General features: G+C 43.8%; 1 protein-coding gene across 1 annotated transcript in view; it reads right to left on the reverse strand.

The window, feature by feature from the left end:
• SGK1 (serum/glucocorticoid regulated kinase 1) overlaps positions 1-21809 on the reverse strand; it is a 125669-nt gene that overhangs the window by 31273 nt on the left and 72587 nt on the right. Inside the window, exon 3 of the mRNA XM_084623220.1 lies at positions 8586-8661. Within this exon, the coding sequence (XP_084479346.1) occupies positions 8586-8661 (76 nt within the window). The remainder of the gene's footprint in view (positions 1-8585; positions 8662-21809) is intronic.

Raw genomic sequence — 21809 nt, forward strand, 5'->3', positions numbered from 1 at the left:
ATTAGTGGGGGAGATGCAGCTTTGGCAGATCTGGCTGTAGGTGTACAAAGCGGGAGTGCTGCTTCTATGGTGAGTATATAGCCCCTTTTCCCTGATTCTCAGACAGATTGCTGTGGGGGCAAAAGATCTATCTGGCTTTAAAATTAAACCCAATAAGTTTATGGAGGAGATGGTATGATGGGATAACATGGTTTTGGTAATTAAATATTCATGGTAAATAGGCCCAATGGCCTGTGATGGGATATTAGATGGGGTGGGATCTGAGTTACCCAGGAAAGAATTTTCTGTAGTATCTGGCTGGTGAATCTTGCCCATATGCTCAGGGTTTAGCTGATTGCCATATTTGGGGTCGGGAAGGAATTTTCCTCCAGGGCAGATTGGAAGAGGCCCTGGAGGTTTTTCGCCTTCCTCTGTAGCATGGGGCACGGGTCACTTGCTGGAGGATTCTCTGCTCCTTGAAGTCTTTAAACCACGATTTGAGGACTTCAATAGCTCAGACGTAGGTGAGAGGTTTTAGGCAGGAGTGGTGGGTGAAATTTTGTGGCCTGCGCTGTGCAGGCGGTCAGACTAGATGATCATAATGGTCCCTTCTGACCTAAATATCTATGAATCTATGACACCCCACACACATTATGTCCATGTCAGTAAAACATCATGAAGGTTTTTTCTTTCTTTCTCTGGGGCTCCTTGAGAGAGCCTGGAGTGGCCTGTCATGTCCCAGTCCCTTCAATCCGTAGTAATGTCCTGTACATACGCTGAATGCTTCAAAGTTATGTACCCCTGCAGTGCCTTTATAAATTCCAGAGGGCAGAGTGTAAAGTGTCTGTATAATGTTTAGAAATTACAATTTGCCTGGCAGACAGATATGAAATAGAGCCATCTGATATGGTGCAGCACCTGTGGAAAATTTCAGGTGTTACAAAGTAGCAGTCCCTCCTGTTCTGGGATTGTGCTCCAATTATTTGCTCTTCTCTACAGAATACAAACATTCAATTCAAAAATGGAACATTCCATACATTCCCATTGTAAAGATAGCCTTCCATGTGTGCTAGAGAAACTGTCCACAAACAGATGCAAAAGTGGAAACTATGTCCCTCTGTTCAGTGGGCTGTTAACTTCAAAGTCTAGTTGGAATGGGAGCATTAAAATGCCAAGGTTATCAAGCAGTCTATGGAACAAACCCTCAGCTGGAACTGTGGAAAACGGACACTGGAGCTGGTTGTTCACTGGCTTGCACCTTCAGTCGTCATTGACACCTGTGCAAAGTGACTACAAAGCAGATGTAAAACACTACCAAATTAGAATAGCAGCATTCTGCACAGATGTAAATTATTAGGTGCCAAGTATTGGAGAATCGGGCCCTTCCTGGGCAAATGGATGCAAATTATGCCCATTCGGAGTTGCCAACTCTTCTGACTTTTGTCATGATATTTGAGGTTTTCGCTACTGAGATGAACATCAGAAACCCTCTGATCAGCATAAACTGGCAGAATAAATTGTAACAACAAAACAAATGGAGGGATGCAGTGAATAAAAGAGTGTACACTTCAGAGCCATGAACTGATCACTTTGGATTTTACAACATGGGCCAAAAATTCTTCCTGCTCCAGATGCACACATGGAATTCCCATTGTCTTCAATGGGATTTGCACACACATGGCTGAGAGCAGAATCTGGCCCATGTGCATTATTTCTTTCTTTTTTCTTTGATTTATTGTCTAATGCTTCTACAGCTGCTTTGTTTGATTGTTGCTTAACTGTTCTTTACAAAATACTGATAGCTCTGAGCCCATCATTTACAACAGGCGAAGTATTTGCTTCTAACATTTGCTTTGTTAATGAAACAACAGGGCTAATTCAATAGGGCAGAGTAAGCCACTGATGGCCGGAGAGGAGGCTTGGCTCCAGTCCTGTGTCCAGGCCCTGGTATAGGAGTTGGCTGAAGCCCCTACCCTTATCACAGTTTGACTAAAGGAGTGTCACTTAGTATATAATCATTGCCTTCATTGTTATGATCAAACCTTGATAATTTTGTTTGGGATAGTTCTGTCTGTACTACACAGCTTAGATTTAAATGTTTATGTAGGTCTTGATCCTGCAAGGTGTTGAGCACTCTGTCCCTGATCCAGCAAAGCACTTAAGTCAATAGGACAACTCACATGCTTAAACTTAAGCACATACTTAAAGTGATTTGATGGATCAAGCCCTTAGCTTGCAATATCTTGGGTGCAGGGGCTGTATTGTTCATAAGTGTCTATGGCTTGGTGTACAATACAAAGTGAGGTTGACGTAAGGTGCCTTGCTTGCACCAACCTAGCTGTGCATATGTCCACACTTAAATTTGTCGCCCAGCCGTGTAAGATCTCCGCTACGTCAACATAGTAACACCTTCTGCCCAAGCGTTGTTGAGCCATGGTCAGTGTACTGAGGTTGGCACAGTGCAAATGTAGACACTGCATTGCCTATGTTGACCCTAACAGTCCTCCAACAGCTGTCCTGCAACGCCCAACACTGACGGTTCTGGTCTTGGTTGTGAACTCCATTGCCTGGGGCTCACAGAGACTGGAAGCCACACACCTCCTTTAAAACCATGTGAATTTTTGATATGCTGTTTCCTGATTGTCCATTGTGGCGAGCACTCCTAGCAGCTCTCCATTGTTGTGTGCAACTGCCCAGCTGACAATGCTGGCTACATGCTCCAGGTGGGTTCTGTCCTGGAGTAGACAGGAGTTTTTGGATCTCCTGGGCCTGTGGGGAAAAGAAGTTGTATAGGCACAGGTATGGACCAACCATAGAAATATGGCCATCTATGTGCAGATTGCCTGGGGATGCAGGAGAAGGGTTACAATGTGGACCAGCAGCAGTGCTGTGTGAAAGCAAAGGAACTGCAGCAGGGAGGCCAACAGTTGATCTAGTGCTGAGCTGCAGCCCTGCCACTTTTACAAAGAGTTGCATGCTAGGCTTGGTGGAGACCTCTCCCCACCCCCCGCTAGCCCACACAGACCTCTGTGGATACCTCTGAAGAGCCTGAGTCACTGGCCCTTGGTGTGAACAGCAAGGACGAGGAGGAGGAGGTGAAGGAGGAATAGGAGAAGGATGGAGGACATGTGACAGAGGGGTCTAGCTATGAAACTAGCCGGGACCTGTTTGAGACTCCAACACAGTCCAGTCAATCCCAGCAGTAGAGCACCATGAAACTGATTGAGGGGAAGGAACCTCAGGCAAGTGTGCACATTTAATTTCCATTACAATGACATAGTTGGGGGCACCATTACTGCTCTTCATTCCCCTGTACAGTTAGGTGGTGAGGGAGGAGAGTACGTGGGGCAGTTTGTTTATGTACACCGGGATGTCCCTGGAACCCTCCTGAATGATCTTGATGAGACTTTCATGGAAGTACTCTGCAATGCTCTGCCAAAGGTTTCTGGGGATGGCAGCCTTATTTCTTCCTCCATGGGAGGATGTTTTCCCATGCTAGTCGCTGATAACTGCTGCTGGCACCATTGCAGTAGACAGGTTAGCAGCATGCGGGCTTGAGTGGCTGCGGGACGCCAGCACCAGCAGCTGTGCTCTCTGTGCCTTGTTACCTTCAGGAGTGAGCTTTCACCACCTGTGGAAAATGGTGGCAGTATTCAATGCCATTGTCCTATACCCATAGTTCTATGCAACTGAGCATATACTCCCTCCTCCTTCTATACTCCCTCCTCCTTCCTTTCCCTCACCTCTGGTGGGCCATACTCACCATGGCTGTACTAAAACAACAAGGATGCATCCGATGAAGTGGGTTCTAGCCCGTGAAAGCTTATGCCCAAATAAATCAGTTAGTTTTTAAAGTGCCACCGGTCTCCTTGTTGTCATTGTGGATACAGACTGACACGGCTCCCCCTGATACATGGCTGTACTGTGAGTGGTGCTGTATACAAGCACTCAGAAGCAGAAGTCAATGTCTTGTTTAAAACTTTAGGGGAACAAGGGAAAGGAGTTCTTGATCTTAACCTTCACTTTTCGTTGTTACTGTACTGACAACGTAACTTCTGTGTTTTATCTGCAGCTGCTGCTGTTGTAGTCTTGAGGAGTTCCCCCTCCACACCCACAGAATGCCTGAGCTAGATAAGGATGAAAAAGAAGAAGCTCAGAATGACATGTTCAGTCAGATCCTGCAAGGCAGTGCTGCATCAGACCATGAACAGAGGGCCTGAAGCATGAATATTGCAGGCTGTACAGAGAAGGAAAGAGCAGCAGACAGGAGAAAGGACCAAGAATCCCAGCAGGAAAAGGAGAGGGAGGGACACAATGGAGCTCCTTTGGCAGCAAACCTACAGATTCAACAATCCTGGGCTTGTCTCCCTTTGCAGTCCATGGAGAATTCCATTACAGCAGCTCCCTACACACACATACATCAACTGTGGTTCTCACAGGTCAGCGTGCTAACATTGACATGAATGTTCCTTCTCTTTCTTTAAGTTCTGTTCCACACATGTATTAAGATTTTAATGCATTTGCTTTTAATTTGCACAGCATTTTTGGAGTGTTTTTATCACTCAGTATAGAGTATGGTTTGGAAAATAATTCACGTGCATTAGTTTCCAACATGTGCGGCAGCATGGAAAGCACCCACTTACTGGTTACTTTACGCTGTGATGCGACTCGTAGGATCAGTGACAAACACAATCTAATAATCAAAAATTAGCACCACAGAATTAATAGGTGCCTTGTCAGCATCATAGTTGTGCACCAAGCACCAGGTTGTGCAGGGCCAGGTAGAGCATAGTACACCACAAGGCATTACTGTGGCTCACTGGTAAAGTGCTTTCTCAAAGTCTCCCTAAGCCATATGGCTCTTCTGATAGCCTTGTTTGGCTGTTCAAACTCAGCTGACAGCTGATCCATCCCAGTGGCAACTTTTCCTCCTCTGCTTCACAGATATTGTGACACAGCATGACACAGTGGGAAGCCATAACGAGTGGAATATCTTTGTCACTGAGATCCAGTCTTGTGAGTAAACAACGGCAGTACACCTTCAGTCTTTCAAAAGCACATTACACTGTCATTCTGCACCTGCTGAGCCGGTAGTTGAATCTTTCCTTGGTGCTGTCAATCTGTATGGCTTCATGAGTCAGGGGAGTAAAGGGTAGGCTGGGTTCCCCAGGATCACTATTGGTATTTCAACATAACCAACAGTAATCTGCTGCTCAGGAAAGAAAGTCTTTGCCTGTAGCAGTTTTTGCCTGTAGCAGTCCTGTGTTCTTAAAGATGCAAGTGCCATGCACCGTCCTTGACCAGCCAACACTGATATCGGTGAAACATCCCCAGTGATCCACCAATGCTTTCATAACCATAGAAAAATAGCCCTTTCTGTTGATATACTCTGTGGCAAGGTGATCTGTTGCCAAAGTAGGGATATGCATTCTGTCTATTTCTCCACCATAATCATAGAATCTCAGGGTTGGAAGGGACCTCAGGAGGTCATCTAGTCCAACCCCCTGCTCAAAGCAGGACCAATCCCCAGTTATTGCCCCAGATCCCTAAATGGCCCCCACAAGGATTGAACTCACAACCCTGGGTTTAGCAGGCCAATGCTCAAACCACTGAGCTAGCCCTCCCCTCTCCTCCAGTCTAGGAACACCATTGCTGCAAATCCATCCATTATGTCCTGGACATGGACGAGAATCACAGTCCTGTGTAGCAGGAGATGATTAATGGCCCTGCATACTTGCATGACAGTGGCTCCCACAGTTGATTTTCCAACTCCGAAATGATTTCCCACCGACCTGCAGTAATCCGGCAAGTTTCCACAGTTTGATTATCACTTGCCTCTCTACTGTCAGTGCAGCTCGCATTCTAATGTTCCTGTACTGGAGGGGACTTCAGCACGCAGATCCAGGAATGTGGCCTTATGCATCTAAAAGTTGTGCAGCCAGTTCTTGTCATCCCAAACCTGTGTTATGATGCAATTCCACCAGGCACTGCTCATTGCTTGGGCCCAGAAGCAGCGCTCCATAGTTTGCAGCTGCTCTATAAACACTACTAACAACCTTGAATTGGTTCTTGCTATGTCCCACAGCAATCCGCCCTCCAGAAAGTCTTCATGTTCCCTGCAGATCTTCTTGTGGCTCTGCAAATACCAGAGGATCGTGCTGCATCTCATGCAATGCTCATGACAATAGTGCAGAGCTGTGCAGGCTCCATGCATCTGTCAGAGATGGCAGACAGCAACAAGTCCTGGCGGGTTTGTGGGATTCTCAAAATAGGCATGAAAATTATGGATTATAGAGGGCACTCTGGGGTAGAGAAGGTTGCATGCTGGGAACCTGACCCCCTGCTCCCAGTCACGCCTGTGTAACTCATTTCTGCAACACCATGCATTGCCATAACCTCCCAAAAGACAGAGTGCTGGATGGTGGCAAGTTGCATACTGGAATACCTAACAATGGTGCACTGCACTATGCATCGAAACAAGCATTCCTGGTGAGTATTCACAGTGCCAAAGTATGCAAGTGCACAAGCGATATACTAACTGCAGCGGCTTCATGCTGATCAAACTTCCATCAGCAAAAGTTTGTAGTGTAGACGTGCCCAAAAGTAGCAATGGGCAGACATTCTAGTGCAGCCTGGGCACGACCGTTTTGATCATCTCACCTTGCCTAAAGCAGTCCAGAGGAGACAATGGTAGAAACACTGGTGGCTGGCCTGCAGAAGTGTTTCTATTTGTAGCAGTGGTGCAAGACCTCAGATGGGAGAATTCCCTACCATTTTCACAGAGGAGATCGCACAGTCTCCACTTAAAAAGAATGTAGAGAGCATTTACTGCTACAATTAGTTAATGTTCATTACAGCTCCCCCATTTTCATATATACTGAAGAGTAGCAATTGTCCAGCCCCATAGCCAATTAACATATGTCTATAAAAGTGCCACTGGAGGGCTGCAACAAAATAACCCAAGGATCAGGTTAAAACAGCATCTCTTTTCAGGTTGCTTAGGTACAGCCCTTAACAGACAGTCTTGTTTAACAGGTGAATAGAAATTCCCATCAGACAAAGCTGAGATGGTTTCCCAGATAAGACCAATTTCAGAGTAACAGCCGTGTTAGTCTGTATTCGCAAAAAGAAAAGGAGTACTTGTGGCACCTTAGTCTCTAAGGTGCCAGCCACAAGTACTCCTTTTCTTTTTGCAGATAAGACCAAGTTGCCTTAAAACAGTTGTGCTCCTCCCTTCACAGCTGGAATCCTTAAAGACCGCCGTTTCTGTAGTGCAAACAGAATGTAAAAAGACAATGCCATAGATCCTGTCTACGCTGGGCTTGGAACCACAGCGGAAAGCAAGAGTTCAAGCTCTAGTTTTCAAACCCCTGGTTCCAAGTCCTAAAGAGTAATCAAAAGCTAATATGTAACTAGAATCAAAGCAGAGTTACATCAGTCCTGTCTTAAGGGACTGGGAACCTTCACTCAGGTGTTAAACGAGACTGCCTGATATTTGTTGCTCTACCCAAGGAAATTACCTGAAAAAAGACACTGCTCAAATAAATTGGTTAGTCGCTAAGGTGCCACAAGTACTCCTTTTCTTTTTGCGAATACAGACTAACACGGCTGTTACTTTGAAAACCGTTTAACTTGTTTTTCAGTTTTCTTAGTTCTAACCCTCTGGCATTTTCACAAGAGTGTGTTGATTGGCTATAGGGCTAGACTTTTGCTATACTTTAATTGATAGGAAAAGGCAAGTGGGTTTTAATAAACTTTAGCTAACTGAAGCGGTGAGTTATTTTTAAGGCCTTATTAAATGGAACCATTGGTGGCTAGAGAACATTTACAAATAAAAAAAAAAGTTTTAACATAGTTGTTCCCTATCCAAACTGTCAGCAAAATCTACTATCTACAGTATCATTACTCTAATCATCACAACAGCTTTCTCCTGTGGACAAGGCCTATGCATATGCCAAGACAACAGGTAGAGAGGACAAGAAATCAAAACAGAAGGTCAGACGGGATAACAGTGACGAGATTGTGAGTTTGGTCTAATAATGATTGGCGTTCAGAGCACACCAACTGCCTGGCTATCTCACTTTATTCAGTTTATACCACCTTCACTTTCTTTCTCTTTTTGAAGCCAGTGGGGCTATTTATGTGCTTAAACCTTAACACAGTACTCAGATGTTTTGCTCAACTGGGGACAGATAGTGTCTAATTTTGACTTTGGATGTGTCCTTATGACTCTTTATAGAAGTTAATGGGAACTGTATTTACACAGTGGCTCAATGGTAGAATTTGGCCCAGAGTTTGTAAAACAGTTTTGCTGTAGTAATTTTGTTTTGCATCATTATGTTATAGCATTATTCCACGGGAATCATTATATATCCAACCACATAATATGCTAAATCCTATTTTCTGGAACATTGTTTTTACCAGCAAACACTATGTGTGTGAGAGGATGTCTGTTACACTTCATTTCTATATTAAAAATAATTGATTTTTGCTTGGCTTTAGTACAAAGTACGTAACCCTTGAAAAGAACTATATCAAAAGGGAAAGCCCTCTTTCTGCAGAATACATCCTTGTGTGTTTACATGTACTTTGAGTTCCATCCTTACCTGAGTCAGCTCTATTCCAGAAGGTTCTTGGATCAGGTTTAGCCAGCAGGTCTCCTTTGCTACAGGACTCCTTCATCTATTAAATGGAAGGAACAAAACAAACTGTAAGAACTTCTTTTATTATTTTCAGTGTTTAAGACTGCGGCTTCCTTTCCGTTCAAAAGAACTCACTCACATGGCAATGCCAGGCTCATTTCCAGCTGTTTATAAAATCATGGGCAAATTTGAGGAGTTGGGTACAACGGTTCTTCAAATTGAAGGAAATGCTTTCTCCTGCTTGGACTTACATTTTCCACTTAAAATGTGCATGTTGGGCTTTACATCCTTCAGCCAGATTCTTAGCCCAGCTCTGCTCCTTTTGCCCTGCTCAGACAGCATAGCATGAAGGAAGTGGAAACTGCCTGCAGCTTCCCAGCTGGGGGTGTTAGGGAGCTGTAACTGGTTTGCTGATGCCTCCCAACCCAGCTGCTGTGATGAGCTGACCGCCCCCTGTATGTTGACTATACTTGTACACTATAGGCTTAATTTTCTGCTCACTTAAACTGGTGTAAGACAGGAGTAGCTCCCTTAAAGCAAAAGAGTTACAGTGGTGTAAAACAGGCCTAGTAGAGGAAAAGTAAGCCCCATGTAAATTTTCCTTATACATCCATATCTTAACTGGCCTGTGCCATGTCAAAGAATGCATCCTCGATTTGCTACTGCTAAATGAGTCTTTCTTCAGTAGCAGGTCACCAGAAAGGCATTTTCCTTTGTAAGTAACAGGGTTGATTCTCCTCCTGCACCACTTTATAAGGGTATAAATTCTACTGACTTCAGTGATGTTGCTTCTGATTACAACAGTATAAATGGGGAGTCAGACCCAATAGTATTTTACATTTACGTACCTTTCCATTTCAGGGATCCCCTACTATACATACTGAACCATTGAAATGAATCACCCAGCTCTGGGGTGGGAAGAAGCAATCAGGCAGTGAACATGCTGCACAAGTGTGGGAGGAGAGTAAAAATTTTCCAGTGGTTGCAGAACAAACCCTTACAATGAAAGGTGTCATGGGATCTTTAATGTCCACACTGAGCAGACAGTACCTTGTTTTTTAAGGTCTGATCTTAAAAAGGCTCACACAGTAAATGGCTCAATTTATCTACTTTGGAAGGATTAAAGGCCTAATGACTTTGAATCTGAGGTTCCAGTGAGTCTAGTAGCTCTTTCAAATCAGGCATTCTTCAACCAGTAAGCTATTCTTCTCCAGTTTAAGAAATGTTTTCCATCAAATGATTCCCAGTACAAACTTTTCTTTGAAACTTTACCTGCCAGTATATTTACACTGTATTACAAGTACTACAGAAGGCTTTAAAGTTGATTGGTGGAAGATTTCCAAGGTTCTAAAACTAAAGCCCAATACTACACTGAAAGATAGGGTTCTGCTTATTTGATGGGCTATTTCTGAATATTTTTATTCAGGCATTCAAACACCTGATTAATTACATAAAAGATATTTGCATTCAGGGCAGCTACAGCTCTAGTTACTGTATAATCCTGTGATTAAAGTTAGTACCCAGGGTGAATATAGAAAAGAAGAAACATAAGTGGGGGGCAGGGGAGCAGAGAGAGATAATTCTATTTTGCACATTCTGGGCTGAATTACGATCATGTAAGAAAACATGCACGGTGAGACTGCTCCCAAAAACATGCAAAAAACAAAGCTCACAGTACACAAGAACCTCTGCCTCTGAAAAGCATGTCTCTAAGCATGTGCACAACAAGGAATGGAAGTTCATGTCAAGAAATGGAAAGAGATGTATTTTAAAGAATCCTTATTGAGGTTACAGGGACAAACCATCCCGATGTGTAGAAAGAATAGTAAATATGGCAGGCGACCAGCTTGGCTTAACAGTGAAATCCTTGCTGCTCTTAAATACAAAAAAGAAGCCTACAAGAAGTGGAAGATTGGACAAATGACCAGGGAAGAGTATAAAAATATTGCTCGGGCTTGCAGGAGTGAAATCAGGAAGGCCAAATCACACCTGGAGTTGCAGCTAGCAAGAGATGTTAAGAGTAACAAGAAGGGTTTCTTCAGGTATGTTAGCAACAAGAAGAAAGTCAAGGAAAGTGTGGGCCCCTTACTGAATGAGGGAGGCAACCTCGTGACAGGTTTCAGAGTAACAGCCGTGTTAGTCTGTATTCGCGCTGGAAATGGCCCAACTTGATGATCACTTTAGATAAGCTATGACCAGCAGGACAGTGGGGTGGGAGGAGGTATTGTTTCATGGTCTCTGTGTGTATATAATGTCTTCTGCAGTTTCCACGGTATGCATCCGATGAAGTGAGCTGTAGCTCACGAAAGCTCATGCTCAAATAAATTGGTTAGTCTCTAAGGTGCCACAAGTACTCCTTTTCTTTTTGCAAACCTCGTGACAGAGGATGTGGAAAAAGCTAATGTACTCAATGCTTTTTTTGCCTCTGTCTTCACGAACAAGGTCAGCTCCCAGACTACTGCACTGGGCAGCACAGCATGGGGAGGAGGTGACCAGCCCTCTGTGGAGAAGTTCGGGACTATTTAGAAAAACTGGACGAGCACAAGTCCATGGGGCTGGATGCAATGCATCTGAGGTGCTGAGGCAGTTGGCTGATGTGATTGCAGAGCCATTGGCCATTATCTTTGAAAACTCATGGCGATTGGGGGAGGTCCTGGATGACTGGAAAAAGGCTAATGTAGTGCCCATCTTTAAAAAAGGGAAGAAGGAGGATCCTGGGAACTACAGGCCAGTCAGCCTCACTTCAGTCCCTGGAAAAATCATGGAGCAGGTCCTCAAGGAATCAATTCTGAAGCACTTAGAGGAGAGGAAAGTGATCAGGAACAGTCAGCATGGATTCACCAAGGGCAAGTCATGCCTGACTAATCTAATTGCCTTCTATGACAAGATAACTGGCTCTGTGGATGAGGGGAAAGCAGTGGAAGTGTTGTTCCTTGACTTTAGCAAAGCTTTTGACACGGTCTCCCACAGTATTCTTGCCAGCAAGTTAAAGAAGTATGGGTTGGATGAATGGACTATAAGGTGGATAGAAAGCTGGCTAGATTGTCGGGCTCAATGGGTAGTGATCAATGGCTCCATGTCTAGTTGGCAGCCGGTGTCAAGTGGAGTACCCCAGGGGTCAGTCCTGGGGCCGGTTTTGTTCAATATCTTCATAAATGATCTGGAGGATGGTGTGGATTGCACCCTCAGCAAGTTTGCAGATGACACTAAACTGGGAGGAGAGGTAGATATGCTGGAGGGCAGGGATAGGATACAGAGGGACCTAGACAAATTGGAGGATTGGGCCAAAAGAAATCTGATGAGGTTCAACAAGGACAAGTGCAGAGTACTGCACTTAGGACGGAAGAATCCAATGCACCGCTACAGACTAGGGACCGAATGGCTCGGCAGCACTTCTGCAGAAAAGGACCTAGGGGTTACTGTGGACGAGAAGTTGGATATGAGTCAACAGTGTGCCCTTGTTGCCAAGAAGGCCAATGGCATTTTGGGATGTATAAGTAGGGGCATTGCCAGCAGATCAAGGGACGTGATCGTTCCCCTCTATTCGACATTGGTGAGGCCTCATCTGGAGTACTGTGTCCAGTTTTGGGCCCCACACTACAAGAAGGATTGGAAAAATTGGAAAGAGTCCAGCGGAGGGCAACAAAAATGATTAGGGGTCTGGAACACATGACTTATGAGGAGAGGCTGAGGGAACTGGGGATGTTTAGTCTATGGAAGAGAAGAATGAGGGGAGATTTGATAGCTGCTTTCAACTACCTAAAAGGGGGTTCTAAAGAGGATGGCTCTAGACTGTTCTCAGTGGTAGCAGATGACAGAACAAGGAGTAATGGTCTCAAGTTGCAGTGGGGAGATTTAGGTTGGATATTAGGAAAAACTTTTTCACTATGAGGGTGGTGAAACACTGGAATGCATTACCTAGGGAGGTGGTGGAATCTCCTTCCCTAGAAGTTTTTAAGGTCAGGCTTGACAAAGCCCTGGCTGGGATGATTTAGTTGGGGATTGGTCCTGCTTTGAGCAGGGGGTTGGACTAGATGACCTCCTGAGGTCCCTTCTAACCCTGATATTCTATGATTTTATGATTCTATTTATGGATGTGCATAATGCTTATAGAGGAGGAGCAAAGGCATTCTGATACACCAGCTGCAAAACCCTTGCACTGTTCCATCCAACAACTGTTTCCTTTCAACTTGCTATCTTGGTTCCCATTCCGTGGAGTTGGAGGCATCACAGTGACAACTCTGCAAAGTCAAGTCAGGAGTTCAGGGAAGTTTCATGGAGCAGAAGCTGCAGGAATAAATACAGCCCTACCAAATTCATGTTGGTAAATTTCACGGTTGTAGGATTTTATAAATAATAAATTTCATGATTTCAGCTCTTTAAATCTGAAATTTCACAGTGTTGTAATTGTAGGGGTCCTGACCCAAAAAAGAATTGTGCGGTGGTCACAAGCTTATAGTAGGGGGGGTTGCGGTACTGCTACCTTTACTTCTGCGCTGCTGCTGCAGTGGCGCTGCCTTCAGAGCTGGGCAGTTAGAGAGCGGTGGCTGCTGGCCAGGAGCCCAGCTCTGAAGGCAGTGCTGCCGCCAGCAGCAGCATAGAAGTAAGGATGCCATGGTATGGTACTGCCATCCTTACTTCCGCGCTGCTGCTTGCAGAGCTGAGCCTTAAGTCAGCAGCCACCACTCTCCAGCCACCCAGCTCTGAAGACAGCAGCGCAGAAGTAAGGGTGGCATGGTATGATATTGCCTCCCTTACTTCTGTACTGCCTTCAGAGCTGGGCAGCCGGAGATTGGTGGCTGTTGGCCAGGTGCCCAGCTCTGAAGGCAGCACAGAAGTAAGGGTGGCAATACTGCAACCCCCCTAAAATAACCTTGCGAACCCCCCGTGCAAATCCCTTTTGGGTCAGGACCCCCTAGTTTGAGAAACATTGGCCTCCCCTGTGAAATCTGTATAGTGTAGGGTAAAAGTACACAAAAGACCAGATTTCACCGGGGGAGACCAGATTTCACGGTCCATGACGCGTTTTTCATGGCCGTGAATTTGCAGGTCCCTAGGAATAAGATATAAAATTATCCAGAACTCCTTGGTGCCTAGATTCTATGATGTTATGGTGGTAGATACACTGGAGCTACATGCAGTAGTGAGAGATAGGCAGCTCACATGTAGAAAGTAATACCCATGAGGAAGCAAAATACATGCTTAGACATGAGAGGCATGGCTTGGGCACGTAGTGAGCTGTGTAGGGTACATACCCCTGTAAAGGGTACATACCCTAATGTTCTAGCGTGTCTGCACTCCACTCACTGATGTGGTGCCTCACTGCCTACACTACCATTTGTACCCACGCCAGCTGGGTGTGCAGTGTCTGTACTTTACATGCCACCATAAGTGTAGACCTGCCTGTAGTGTACCTGAAAGTGGCCTCTGTCAATTTTAATTTACCCTCCCCTTTGCACCTAATGGGTCACTTCAGTACGAGAGATGTAAATCTGGAGTTTGATAGAGTTATATCTGATTTAGGAAGGCCGTGTAGTCTAGTAAATAGCATGCTACCCTAGGACTCAGAACATCTGGGTTCTACGCTTGGCTTGGCTGGTGACCTTGGGCAAGTCACTTCAACTGTCTGTGCCTCAGTTTCCTTGTCTGTAAAATGGGGATAATGATATTGTCCTCCTTTTGTATAGTACATTGAGATCTATGGATGAAAAGGTAGATATTATTATGTATATGGAAATCAGAAATTGGCACAATATCTACACATGCATGGAGTTGAATGTTCTCAGAAAATGTTTGCTTTTCCTGGTACTGTGTAACTATTCTCACTTTCTTAAGTGCTGTGTTAGAGTTGCATGCACCCGTGGCATTGTCTTGCCTGCAATTCAGTGTGTAAAGTGGAGTATAACAACAGTCTTGTTTGCTGCACAGTGTGTATCTTTTGACAGTGCCTGTACCTTTCTTTCCTCTTCTGTACAATGCACTACCAAGGCCTCTCCAGATGTGAGATTCTACCTTTTTCCTGAATAAATGCATCCATTTTTTGAATTGGTAGAATCCCTCCTTTTGGTTGATCCCATCCCACTTCTAGAATATTCACACTTCACAGGAGAGGGACCAAAGAATGAGGAATTTGACCCAGTGTACTGGGACTTTCTGACTATACAAATACAGCAGTGATTTCAGTGCCTTCTGTGTACTGAGAGAGGAATGGAGGTGGAATCTAATTTGACCTCTGTGAAATTGCCATGTAAGTGCTATACAAATCATTTTTCAATCAAGCCCATAAATGGCAATAGTAATATGCTCCATCTTCAATACTGACACATGTGATCACTGCTGAAGTCCAGCTCTTATGCAGGATGCCTGCTACAGTGCCTTACAAATTGTTCTATTGTGTGTGAAACATCACTTTCCAGTGCAGATTAGGGGGTTCATGAAGTGTTAGAGGGATGAATATTCCATTTAGGGGAACGTGTTCGGCACAGTGTTGATATGAATAAGGAATGATTCTCAGCGTGGGAGAGGAATGAAAGAAAGAGGGAGGCATACTAGCAATCTCAGTGAATACTAATACAATCGCAAGTGTGTTTTATGAACGCTTAGCATGGTCTGGATTGTCATAGAAGGTTTGACGACCATGGAAAGTGTCCAGTTGCAACTGGAAGCTCCTTCAGACCTTCTGAGTTGATAATAAATTGCTTAATAGTTACAGGGTTGGCAATCTGATCCCAGGTTATTTTTCACCTCATTAGAAAATCAGGTTTTATGGAACTCAGAACACCCTGGGTTGCAAACTGTCTAATCTTTCCCCCTACTCAGTGAGTGCTAAACATCTGTAGGAACGGTTGCGCATGCATATAGCCAGGTAACTAAAAATAGTGTTTACTTTTCTGTGTATATCTCTATGAGGATTAGATATAGCCAGAAGAAACTTGGTGGGTGCAACAGAATTTCACTTTGGCCATGTCTATACAGGTAAAATAAAACATGTTTTTTTCAATTGATAGTTCAATTAAGTTAACTCGTTTGAAAATTCCTCTTAATGCTCCTCCAGATGTCTACGCTACAACATGACCAGATCAAACCATCTTTAAAGTGATAAACTGTGTCTACATGGACGTTAAGGCAAATTTTTAATTGAGTTAAATTAACTCACTCAAGCTACATTGATCAAAACCACCCCCTTTTTGGGCTGTGTAAATAAAGCAATCGGAGACTATCTATCAGGTTTGTCTACACAGGGCAATGGAATGGAATGGCTATTGCAGCATATGCTATTCGGAAGCAGCTCTCCATGTGATTCCAGAATAATTAGCGCACTTCCAAAGCAATGTAATTATTCCAGAATTCCGCACATGGAGAGCAGTTGCAGTCAATTTCCCCATGTAGACAAGCCCAAAGGTACTTATGTGGTCCCCATTATTACCATCATATTTGAGCACTTCACAATCCTTAATGTATTCATCCTCACAAAACCCTTGCCAGGAGGATTTTATAGATGAGGAAGTGAAGCACGGCAAGACTAAGGCTATGTCTTCACTGCCACAGTGGTGTGTTTTTACAGTGGGATAATCATGCTGTAACTCCCCCATCCCAACACACACTTGTTTGGAAGCAAAGGCGTAGCCTAGATGGCTTGCCCTAGGACACGCAGGAAATCTGGGCTGGAGCAGGGACTTGAACCTCGACCTCCCAAGTCCAAAAATAGCACCCTCATCACTTCTGAGTTCATTTGACACCATTCTTTTGGCAGGCTGTTGTCCAAAGGGATGGCTAGAGTTTTTGTTCTGGTTTTAACTCAATTTAATTTAGTGCCAATTAATTCAGGTTAAAAAAACACCTTTGCAAATGCAAATGTCAGATACTTCACTTCAGAACCCAGTTTCAATGGCCTGTTAGACTGAGGATCCACCAGAACCCTAGCTGGCAATATGCACCTTCTTCTTTCTGCAGCCTCAGCATAGGCTGTGTAGCTGAGGAAGAAGGGGTGTGGTTGGAGTGTCCTTGGGCACTGGTGATCCTTGGCTGCCTTAACAGCTTGCACAAGTTAGAGTAGCCCTAAGGCTATCCTAAGTTGCTCCTCTGGACTGGTGCAGTGTACAGTGCCATGAAAATCAGAGACCTACATCTTCCCTTAGCTGCACTGGGTGCCAATTCCTGAGAGGAAGGATGGTCCAGTGACTGGAGTGCTGGCCTGGGACATGGAGACCTGCATTCAATTCCTGTGTGGCCCCAGTCCTCTGTCAAATGGGATAATAGCACTTCCCTGCCTCACGGGGTATTGTACCTTAAATATTGTGAGGTACTCAGATACTACAGTAATAAGAGCCACATAAGTAGGTTCCCCCCCCTCCACCCCGCTCTCCTGCTGGTAATAGCTCACCTTACCTGATCACTCTCGTTACAGTGTGTATGGTAACACCCATTGTTTCATGTTCTCTGTGTATATAAATCTCCCCACTGTATTTTCCACTGAATGCATCCAATGAAGTGAGCTGTAGCTCACGAAAGCTTATGCTCAAATAAATTTGTTAGTCTCTAAGGTGCCACAAGTACTCCTTTTCTTTTTGCGGATACAGACTAACACAGCTGCTACTCTGAAACCTGTCATAAGTAGATAGCTAGAGGATCTTGCCCAATAGGAGCCCTGTAGGGAGTGCTTACAGGACTGAGCACAGAGGATTTTACTATGTTTTAATTTACATTCATGAAATGACTAAATATTTATACACAGGATAATGATTTTTCCTTGCTCAGTTCCTCTCTTTTTCTTCTTTAAAATGCACAACAATTATCCATCTCCACAGTGATACGGAAGAAACAAAGAGGAGTTTTTAATCTTTACTCACAATTTTTTTTGTTTTGCTTTCTTTGAATCAATGAAAGCAAACTCAACTATGTCGCCTCACAAAGGAGACTCCAGCAATTCCTAAGAAAATAAAAATAGGGGATTTTTAGTGTCTGTTTTATTTTATTTATGACCTATTGAACTGAACAATCCATTATAATTATACACTGGCTATTCTATAGGTACTTCAGTTTTTCTGACTCCCAAATAGAAATGTCCTAGCAAGCCAGAAAAGTTGCTATGTCCACAAATATAAAATATGTTGTGGGTGCCTTTCCTTTTTCATATTTTTCCCTTTAAAAATGTTTGCGTCCCAAAAGCCCTACTTTGTGTTTGGACCTTAATGGAGGAACATGCTTATCACAGTGTGTGTTAAACCCTGGATTAGCTCTATTTTCAGATCAACAAGTGTTAGCATAAAGTTCAATTTAGGTAATCAAAGCAAATTGCTTTACATCAATGACCAAGTCTTTCCCCTTTGTGCTGTCCCAATACACTTAAGCTTTGGCAAAGAACACCTTAACTTGTCAAATATTTTTAAATAATGTCCATACAATAGTCAGTTAGACAAGAAAAAAATACAGTCTAAGAGATCATAAAACTTAATGTATCCATTCTCCTCATTTCTTCCACTCAGATGGGGGCAAGAACAAAACAGGGGCACGACCCTGAAAACCCTTCCTCACTGACTACAATGGAACTACTCCCATGAGTAAGGGTCTAGAGGATTAGGCCCTGGAATAAAGACAGCAGTGGAAAACTATGGCCTCTACTGTGCTGGAGATAAAACCATGTTAGTGGACCCATTTCTTAATCAGAGTTTAATAGGCGCTAGTCTATGTTTCTGGATAATTCCGGCCTCACTGCATAGAGACTGCAATGTTTAGGAAATATGGTGAACTGGGATAGAAAGAATCTGAATCGCATGGATTTCCCTACAAACAGCACTTGATTTCAAATGCTGATTTTAGCTTCATTTCAAAGTTTATATATATATATATATAGTATTGTTTTACATTACCTCACTTTTGCTTGTTTTACAGGCAGAGGAAAGCTGAAAGTCTGTCCTCCACAGCACCACAAAACCTGCATTCACCTCATCTTCTTCCCCATGCTTACATCTCTTTCAGGCACATAGCGCTATTCAGCCCCAGATATGCCAGCCTCTATTGGCATATCCCAGGGCTGCTGGATGCCTAGGGCATGGGGAATGGATGAGTCACAGTGCTGCAAAAACGCACCAAATTCCTGCTCTGTGGGGACCTGGAGCTGACCGGAGTCTGTGTTTTACAAGTTTCAGAGTAGCAGTCATGTTAGTCGGTATTCGCAAAAAGAAAAGGAGTACTAGTGGCACCTTAAATTGGTTAGTCTCCAAGGTGCCACTAGTACTCCTAGTGTTTTACAAGAGTGAGAGAGACCTTGAAACAGCTGATCTTCTCTTTAGCTTCCACCATTGACTCTTAGGGAGCCCTGACTAAATTAAAGTTAACACCCCATTGTGGAACCCACAGGGGATGCAGGCATCTCTCTCCTTCACTCCCACCTGCTGGGGGTCCATCTTCCCTCAGACATAACTGCCCTTGTTGGAAAACAGGGCTGCAGTTTGCACCACCTGTACTGAAGGAGGGGAAAAAGAAAAGGAGGACTTGTGGCACCTTAGAGACTAACCAATTTATTTGAGCATAAGCTTTCGTGAGCTATAGCTCACTTCATCGGATGCTGTAGCTGATGAAAGCTTATGCTCAGATTTGTTAGTCTCGAAGATGCCACAAGTCTTCCTTTTCTTTTTGCGAATACAGACTAACACGGCTGCTACTCTGAAACCTGAAGGAGAGGAGGGGGTATAGGCAGGCTCTGAATTTATCTCATGGAATATTACTATACCTATATAACAATACTGGTATAGCTGCTAAAGCTTTCCTCAGTAGACAACGGATGCAGCAAAGCACTTATACATGTACTTTTAATGGGAATGCTCATATGCTTAAATGCTTAAGTGGCTGTATACTGATAGAGACCTATTCACATGCTTAGAGCTAAGCAAGTGCTAAAGTGGTTTGCTGAACCCAGGCCTGAAAAAAGTGTGAATTGCCCTATTCATCTCAAGGGAACTTAAACTCTGAAGCCTAGTAATCTAATGATGACAATTTTCATGTCAATGTTGTTAATTTTTGCACGGTTGATGATCTTAACAGGAACATCTTGTTAATAGCTGCATATTCTGTTCACTTGAAAGACATAAATAACAAGAGTGTACACAGAATACATTATCAGACCAAATACTATAGCCACTTTCTACTAAAAGGAAAAATGTTCCTCACAAACACAGAAATACATTAGTCTATTAAGGTTAATATCTGTCTTCCCTGCTGAAAACGTCATGCTGTATAGAAAGCTACACTATGTAACATGCCACACACCATGAAAGTCCAGTATTGTTTAGCTCATGTGTTAGCACTGTATACAACAGTTTTACCCTTACTTTTAAGGACAGTAAGAAGCGCCTCAAATATTTATATAAGCCACCGAATTCTGACACTTTGTTTATTCAAAATGTACAGCTTTATTCCTATAGACCATCCTTTCAAGTGAATCGCATGTCAGAATGAGACAGGTATGTACAGATACTAGATATGCGCATGATGTTTGTGGAATGCTGGTCAGAAGTGAAAAGGCTAATAACCTGGATGACTCTTAAATGACTGTAACTAGGCTTTAAAGTTAAAAGTCCAATCAGATAAAATGTGGGCTGGTCACATTACTCTTGATGCTATTGTTCACTATCTCTCAGACTCAAAAGCCTTGTTACACTAGAAAATTGCACCATTCAAACTTGCACCTGTTTCCAGTCTTCCAACTCCACAAACAGCCTGTTTGTGCTCTCCTTAGTTGCCACTTTCTCATGCCAAAATGCCCTTGCCAAAATGCATACCACATCATCTCATGCCCTGTATCAACTTCCTGTCTCAAATTAAGAACGGAAATAGGTTACATTAATGTCAGCATTTGGCACAGATCATTGCTCAAAGTAGGATCCATACGTGGCATAGGGTTGCCAACTTTCTAACCTAACAAAACCGAACAGCCTTGCTCCGCCCCTTCTCTGAGGCCCTGCCCCGTTCATTCCATCCCCCCCTCCCTCCATCGTTCGCTCTCCCACACCCTCACTCAGTCACCCATTTTCAACGGGCCAGGGAGGATCCCTTTTCGACCAGGTGTTCCGGTTGAAACCCGGTCCAGACACCCCCAGGAGAGAACAGAAAATTGTGAGATCTTTTATAAAAGCTTGTTGTGTTCTGAACTTGATGATCATTATGATATATGCATAGAGACCATGAGTAAGAATGTATGTATTTGTGTATATAGAACACTGTGTTCATAAACTTCAGCTCCACCTTGCAGCAGGGCAGTGAGCAGGCAGGCGGGGTTGGGTACTTCCCAAGCCAGTTGTTTACATGAAACCAGCTTCAAGTAACTATCCAGTGTCCAGTCCAGGAAAAGATAAGGTTGGACTATTAAAATTAATGGAAAGACATTGAGCCATTTCAAAAGTGAAAAGAACATTTCCCCATCTCAGAAGTCAGGAGATAATTCCCTCACTCTGATTAACCATGAGTCATCATGGACTGGCAGAAAAATAAAAAGGAAAAAGACTTTTAAAAGAAGACTTGGAACTGAGGTTTTTATCCAGAACTGGAGGGACAATCCTGAGACAGGAAGCTATCTGTGAATGCTGGATCCCTCCTATAGCTAGGAAGTAAACTGAGAAACTGTTTTAAGACAATAGGCAACCTGTATTAGAAAAGGGATTTTATCGAAGGCCTGGTCTAGCTCAACCCAGCTGTATCTCTCAGGGATGTGAAAAATCCACACTCCTGAGCAACATAGTTAAGCCAACGTGAACCCTAGTGTAGACAGAATAATTCTGCCATCGGCCTAGCTACCAGCTCTCGGGGCGGTGGAGTACCCGCGCTATGGGAGAGCCCCTCCTTTTGGTGAGGTAGCGTCTACACTGAAGCACTACTGCGTGCAGCTGCAGCACTGCGGCAGTGCCTCTGTAGCATTTCCAATGCAGACAAGCCCTAATATGGAAGTCTAAAGCCTGAGGTTGTATCTTTATGTTTCTTTTCTGAGTAATTTGTAGATGTGTTCTTTCCTTTACTATGTCATCTTTGAACCTGTGTTTTTTTCTGTTAAATAACCTTTTTGTTTATTTTCATCCTAAGCAGGTCTCTGGTGTGCAAAGTGTGTGGATTGTGTGCTCCGAAGTAAGTTGGTATCCGGGAGGATGGCTTCGCACCTGGGGGATGACAAACCAGAAGGGAATGATCCAAGTGTCT

This window comes from Lepidochelys olivacea (genome assembly GCF_965140295.1).
Source record: "Lepidochelys olivacea isolate rLepOli2 genome assembly, chromosome: 3".
In the NCBI taxonomy this organism is placed as follows: Eukaryota; Metazoa; Chordata; order Testudines; family Cheloniidae; genus Lepidochelys; species Lepidochelys olivacea.